The following is a 6,200-nucleotide window of genomic DNA, read 5'->3' as shown; positions in this document are numbered from 1 at the left end:
TCATCTGCTCCACTTCTGCCCCACCCCATTCCACAGCTCCTTTAAATGAGGCTTTTTAATAAAGGGGCATGGCAGTCAGCACACTGCAGTTACAACAATTATCTTTTTTCCTGTTAAAGAACTCAAGTAGCATTTTTCTCCCTCTCCTGCCTTCACTCTGGCTGAGCTGTTTCCAAATACTCCACATTCTTTTCCTTATAAGGAATATCTCCCCTTGATCTATCAGCGGCCCTTTTGAACAAGCTAAATAAACGTCCTTCTGGAGAATTTGGGGGTAGACATGCCTCCATCCCTTTAGCCATAAACAGAGAAAGACATGTGATCCGCATTACATGCATACAGTCACAGAGACATACTTTTTCAGGTTTTCTTTCTAAAATTGAATAGTATAAAGCTTAATTCCTATGATACCCCTGGGACAGTCAGCCCCCTCCTCCCCCAAGAACCTCAATTTTCATAATTGAGAACTTTGCTTTTGTCCCAGAAGGATTTCCCATTTGCAAAAGCACAGCCCTGGAGTAAAAAAATAAATAAATAAATTATGGACTTTTCATTTTAGAGCAATCTTTAACTCTGATTTACCATGATGGACCATCATATATTTGTGTTCTCTGGAACACAAAAATCTGCTTTTGTAGTCAACAGTCAACTTAGAATAGCACTTTTCCACAATCATAAATACAGAAAATTGTAATTAAATCCAAGTACTTTCTTAATTAATCCACATCCTAAAAAGTACTTCCCTAATTAGGCATCTGTCTTAGGAATGAAGTAAGTGAAAGCAAAATCAATCTTTTAGAAGTCCAGTACTTGACTAAATTTCACAAGGAAGAAGAGGCATCACTTATGTGGAATTATAATGGACAGTAATGTCCAGAGGAATCTGAATGCAAACTTGTTTGAGCATTAGAGATGTTAACTGTTCATTATACATAGAAGACTATGTGATGCTTGTCAGAAGACTGACAGGTGGGGCTAGGGGGCTGGGGTAAGGAGGGAGCAGGGGGGCAGATCACACACTATACCATATAAAGCACTGAGCTATATATAACCTCCAGCTTACTTTCTGGATCTAACTCCTACAGACTGCAGACCCAAGCAAGTATCATCTTCCTATCTGCTCCTTGGGTGGAGGGCTATAGCTTTCTTAGGCTGGATCATTGGCATCAAGTGTCTCTGGGCTAGAAAGTCTAGAAGCAGACTTTCTAATCAAAAGCTGCAGTCATTTCAATCTTTTCAAAGTAAAGCACTGGCCTTAGGCTTTCTCAGGCCTACATTTATTTCAAAGATCTGTACCCTAGACCCTCAAAATAAAAGAAAGTCCAGGAAAGCACAATCTTCTGTACACAAACCCTCTCTGAGTTTGTAAACTATATAATTTCCACCAGTAGGGCTGTAAACATCTCAGAAGCAGCCTCCAGATGTCCTGTTTTCCACTCATTCTTTCCCCCTCCCCCCAAAAAGGCAGAAATAGAGAGAGATAAGAATGATGAAATAAAATGAACATGTGCACCAGCGAGTAGGAGGCAGCATCCAGTGAGCTATGCCAGTGGTGAGGTGGGTGTGTAGATACCAGGCCAAGAGTAGGTAAAGTGTTTTTCATTCTCCCCCACCCCAAACCCAGTGGCACCTTCGGGGTGCTGGACAGCTGGGCACAGGGTTGTGACCTGGCTCTGACAGAAGGAGAGGGCAGCTGGGTGGGGGGGGAGTGGTATGTGTGTGACACTTACATCTGTCGCCTTTTTCTCTGCCAGCTCCAATTTCTCTTGGGCGTCTTTGAGGGCCTCAGAATACTTGTCCAGCTCATCCTCAGTGCCCTTCAGCTTCTTTTGCAGGGAGACCAGTTCGTCCTCCAGCTGAGAGATGGGCCGCGAGGGAGGGGGAGAGGGCCAGGGGACCAAGGGAGGGGAGTGCAGCAGGCAGCGTGATCGCGCACGGGAGGGGTGTAGGTGCACAGAAACAGAGGAAGGCCAAAGACAGAAAGAGAGGAGGAGGGACAGGGAAGGGGAGAGAGAAAGAAAGAGAGAGAGTTAGACACTTCTGCGCTGGGTGCCCGGCCTCCGGTACCTTGGCAGCGGTTTCATCTGCGGTGAGGAGGCTGTCCTCCGCCTTATGCAGCTCCTCCAGCACCCGGTCCCGCTCATCTTCCGCCTCGCGCAGCAGCTTCTCTTTAGCAGAAATGTCTTCTTCGAGCTGGGGGCCCCGGGCGCGGGGAGCGCGGTTGGGCAAGGGGGAATGTAGAGATACACAAAGACACACACACACAGGCGACAGGGTTGGCTTCAGCTCTTAGGCTGATGTGCCACTGCCCGAGATGGGGGTGGGCTGGGAGGCTAAGTATTTGGAGGTCAGCGGGATGGTGTGTGTGTGTGTGTGTGTGTGTGTGTGTGTGTGTGTGTGTGTGTGTAGACTGGACAAACTGAGGGGAGGTACAGTTTTCTGTTATTTTCTATTCTCTCCCGGCTTAGAGGGGTGTCTGACCTGCGGGAGTAGGGTCATACATCTGTTCCCTCCAAGAATCCCAATTCGGGCACTGTGATCTCCTCCCCCCGTCCCCCAATGGCTAGAGAATTCTTTCTCAGTCCCAACACTCCCTTCTTTCTAACCATTAGACTGTCTCCGCCATTCTATCCTGCTTTTCCCCTTTAGAAAGAATTTCATTACTCCCCCCCCCCCGCCCCAATCCCCACTGCTGGGGTAAAAAATAAACAAACCAACACGTTACGAGTACAACAATCCCAACAAAATCCAACTACCTCTTCCCAGCATAATAGCTTAAGTTCAGTAGAACTTTTAAAAGTCCGGATCCCTACTTTCTTCTCGCCCCAACACCTCCTCTCCCATGGGTTGGTTCACCCCTGCACCATCCCCAGTGCCTCAGTTTAAAATAAAAAGGCGTTTCCAAGGCAGAACATCAGTTTCCTTCAGCACTTGGACTGTTCTCCCATGACCACGAGAGTAGGAGGCAACAGGGAAAGGTTCAAGTAGGGAACCAAGAAGTTCACACTCAAATGTGCCGGGCTCGTTTTTTGTCTCCCCGTTCGAAGTCTAGCTATTCTGGCATGATTCCCAGAGATCCGAGAAGGGCGAGAGGGATGGGTTGGAGGGGCCAGGAACACTCGGGTCCCCGAATAGGTGGGCTGCGGCAGCTTCCACCGAAGTCCCCAGGGCCGGGGCGGAGGGAAGGAGGCGATGATGGGGAGGAGGGGGGACGAAGGAGGATAACTGCAGACCTGCTTGCTGCGGTCCTCCGCAGCCTTCTTATCGGCCTCCGCCTGCTCAGCCCGGTCCAAGGCATTCTCCTTGTCCAGCTTCAGCATCTGCATCTTCTTCTTGATGGCATCCATAGTGGCGCTGTAGTGAGGGCCTGGGGCAGGGACAGCGCACGGAAAGAGCTGGAGTCGAGGACTGAGCCGGAGGTGGGGAGCAGCTGAGGAGGAGGAGGTGCGGCAGCACCAAGGGGGCTGGGGCTGAAGGAGGAGGAGGAGGACGAGGAGGAGAAGGCAGGTCTGTGCTGGGACAGGCAGCCGAGCGGGAGTGGGAGCGCTGAGCCGCCAGCTGCTCTCAGATATGTACTTTCCCAAGGGGGCGACCGCATTCCTCAAGACAGCCAATACTTTTTTGGAAAAGTTTTTTTTTTTCCCTTCCCCCTTTTCCCTTCCCCTCCCTCCGCCCAATCCCTTCCCCTTCCCCCCCTCCCCTCTGCGCCCTCAGGGGCTGCTCGCCCATTCGCTACTGCCTGCCATTTGACGGTGGATATGACTATATATGGGGCCCGGAGGAGCAGAGGCGGCGGGGCTTTGGTTTGTGTGTCTATTTCCAAACCTGCGCTCGTCCAAGCCAAGGGGCAAGGGACCCAGGAGAGAGGATCCTGGGCTTCCTTGCCCACGGCCCCGGGGGGGGGGGGGGGCTTGACTGCGAATCCGGATGAGGTCCTATCCGATCGAACTAGTCTTGTGGGCAGCCATTCTCTCTAGCGTTCCCCCCCGCCCCACAACAGTTTTTCTCTGGCTGGAGAAACTGGGGCGAATTAGGAAAAGGGTTCGGAGTGAGAAAAGAAGTTAGGAATTGCTGAGTTTAGGCACTAGGCGTACACACTGCACACCCAATTTTCCAGTCCAGACTGTTCAGTTGGTGATACTGGCATTCCTTTCTCCCCAAATTCAAAGCCTTAGGACTGGAGGCTATTTGATCTGCTTGGTATTGCACAAGGAATGTCATTTTCTAGAAAACACATTGCGCCGTCCCGTCTCTCCCCAACCCCAACCCTGAGCGTTAAGAGTATCTTTGAGTTCCCTAAAACTTATTTCCCTTTCCCTCTTTATATCCTCGGAGAAAATGGTACTCTGTAACCGCAGCTAGGAGGAATTGCAGCCTGTCTTTTTGCTGAGCTTCAAACACAAATGATGTTTGGAAACCCATAGGGTTAGGAGCTTATGATTCGACTTGCCTAATTTTGCAAGCAAGCAAGAGGAAGGAAGTGGCATATGAACATAGGAGCGTAATTTAAGAAATCAGTATCTTTCCTTGTTAGGCATCCAGGAGTTGGCTTAAAAAATGGGATAAATGTAATCCGAGATAACTCATTCTACTCACAAGGTGTTACATGGAGAGGGGTAATATAGCAGCCTGCACAGTGAGATCCGTGTTGAAGCAGAGCAATGTTGTTAGTAAGCATGGGTATTTCCCCCTCTTCATTCATTCTTGCTAACTCTATTCCCCCAAGGGGAAAGAATCCAGTTCTTTCCTAAGCTTCAATGTAAGGGGAGAAAAAGGGGGCTGCCCTGGAGGCCCTGGCTGAGAGTCTGGAAGTGGTTGTGGCTATGTTAGAGAAGGGTCTTGTTAACAGTCCCTATAGAATAAATCACAACCTGTACTACACGAGATACTGAATATTCCCTGGACAGAATCTGAGTAGATTAGGAATGCCAGACAACTTGTAAACCCTTCAGAGGACGATCGTATTCCCTGGCCAGAATTTTATCAGGTTTCTTTCATTAACCTGACTGTCCAATAGAAAATTGCTTATGACTAAAACATTATACTATAATGGGGGCTTTATGGGAAATATTTACCAGATGCTGCTGCGCTGGTATAGCAAAAAGTGTTGAGTTTGGCATCAGGGCACTTGGGTTTGAATACCAACTCTGCCATTTACTATTTGTGTGACAATGGCCAAGCCCCTTCACCTCACTGGGACTCAATTTCCTCATCTATAAAATAAAAGTGTTGGATTGTTAAGTTTTGACTCTTTGTGAACCTGCGGACCATAGTTTGCCAATATTGTCCATGGGATTTTCTTGGCAAAGATACTGGAGTGGTTTGCCATTTTCTTCTCCAGTGGATTAGAGCAAATAGAGGTTAAGTCACTTGCCCAAGGGTCACACAGCTTGTAAATGAATGAGGTGGATTTGAACTCAGGTCTTACTGGCTCCAGGCCCAGCACTGTATCCACTGAGCCACCTAGCTGCTCCTGTTGGACTGGATGATTTCAAATCAGTTTTGAAATGTGTGATCATTGGGACCTTGAACAAGTCTCTGAATCTTAATTTTCTTACTTATAAAATTAGAGGGTTGGATTAAGTGATCTCTAAGACCCCTTCTAATACTGAATCTAGGAAAGACTTCTTATTGCCATTAATCAACCAACAAACTTTTATTGAGCATCCACTATGTACAAGAAACTCTGCTTGACATGTTAGGGATACAAAGAAAAAGATAATTCCTGTCTTCAAGGAATTTGTAGTTTATCTGGAAAATTTGTTTTGACCTAATTTATTGGAACAAACTTGTATTGAATGCTTACTTTTCGAAGAGCATTTTGCTAAGCTCTGGGGGTTCTATAAAATAAGAACTCCCCAATACTACTTTTGCAAGATTTATAACCTATTAGAAAGATATAGCATGTACATGAATAATTGCAATAAAAATAGAACACAAGGGCATAAAATATTGAACAAAATGAGTAAAACAAAACATAACAGACACAAATGCAAAGCACTCCATCTAAATTTTAAAAAATAAAATCAATGCATGCGTACAAGATGAGGATTGCCTCATGTTACAGAATTTCATGTAAAAAGTTCACATGTAAAAATATTTAACAACACAAAATGTAAGTTCCTCCACACCAGACTATAAACTTCTTGAGGTCAGGGAAACATTTTCCTGTTTTCCTCTACAACACTTTGCACTTAGTT

At 46.9% G+C, this 6,200-nt stretch overlaps 1 protein-coding gene across 7 annotated transcripts in view; it reads right to left on the bottom strand.

Annotated features, from left to right (window-relative positions):
- Positions 1-3,526, bottom strand: part of TPM1 (tropomyosin 1) — a 32,693-nt gene extending 29,167 nt beyond the window's left edge. The window contains exons 1-3 of one of the 7 annotated variants that reach the window (XM_027851922.1): positions 3,234-3,522; positions 2,068-2,193; positions 1,731-1,856 (exon numbers count right to left, since the gene is read on the bottom strand). In XM_027851922.1, coding sequence (XP_027707723.1) covers positions 1,731-1,856; positions 2,068-2,193; positions 3,234-3,347 — 366 coding nt within the window. In that variant the 5' untranslated portion in view covers positions 3,348-3,522. Of the gene's footprint in view, positions 1-1,730; positions 1,857-2,067; positions 2,194-3,233 lie in introns of all 7 variants that reach the window. The other 6 variants (XM_027851923.1, XM_027851924.1, XM_027851919.1 and 3 more) reach the window with 6 other exon arrangements.
- Positions 3,527-6,200: the final 2,674 nt, after the last annotated feature.

The sequence above is a fragment of the Vombatus ursinus genome, unplaced genomic scaffold, assembly GCF_900497805.2.
Source record: "Vombatus ursinus unplaced genomic scaffold, bare-nosed wombat genome assembly UNPS02009205.1, whole genome shotgun sequence".
Taxonomy (NCBI): Eukaryota; Metazoa; Chordata; class Mammalia; order Diprotodontia; family Vombatidae; genus Vombatus; species Vombatus ursinus.
This window is presented reverse-complemented; position numbering and strand designations above follow the sequence as displayed.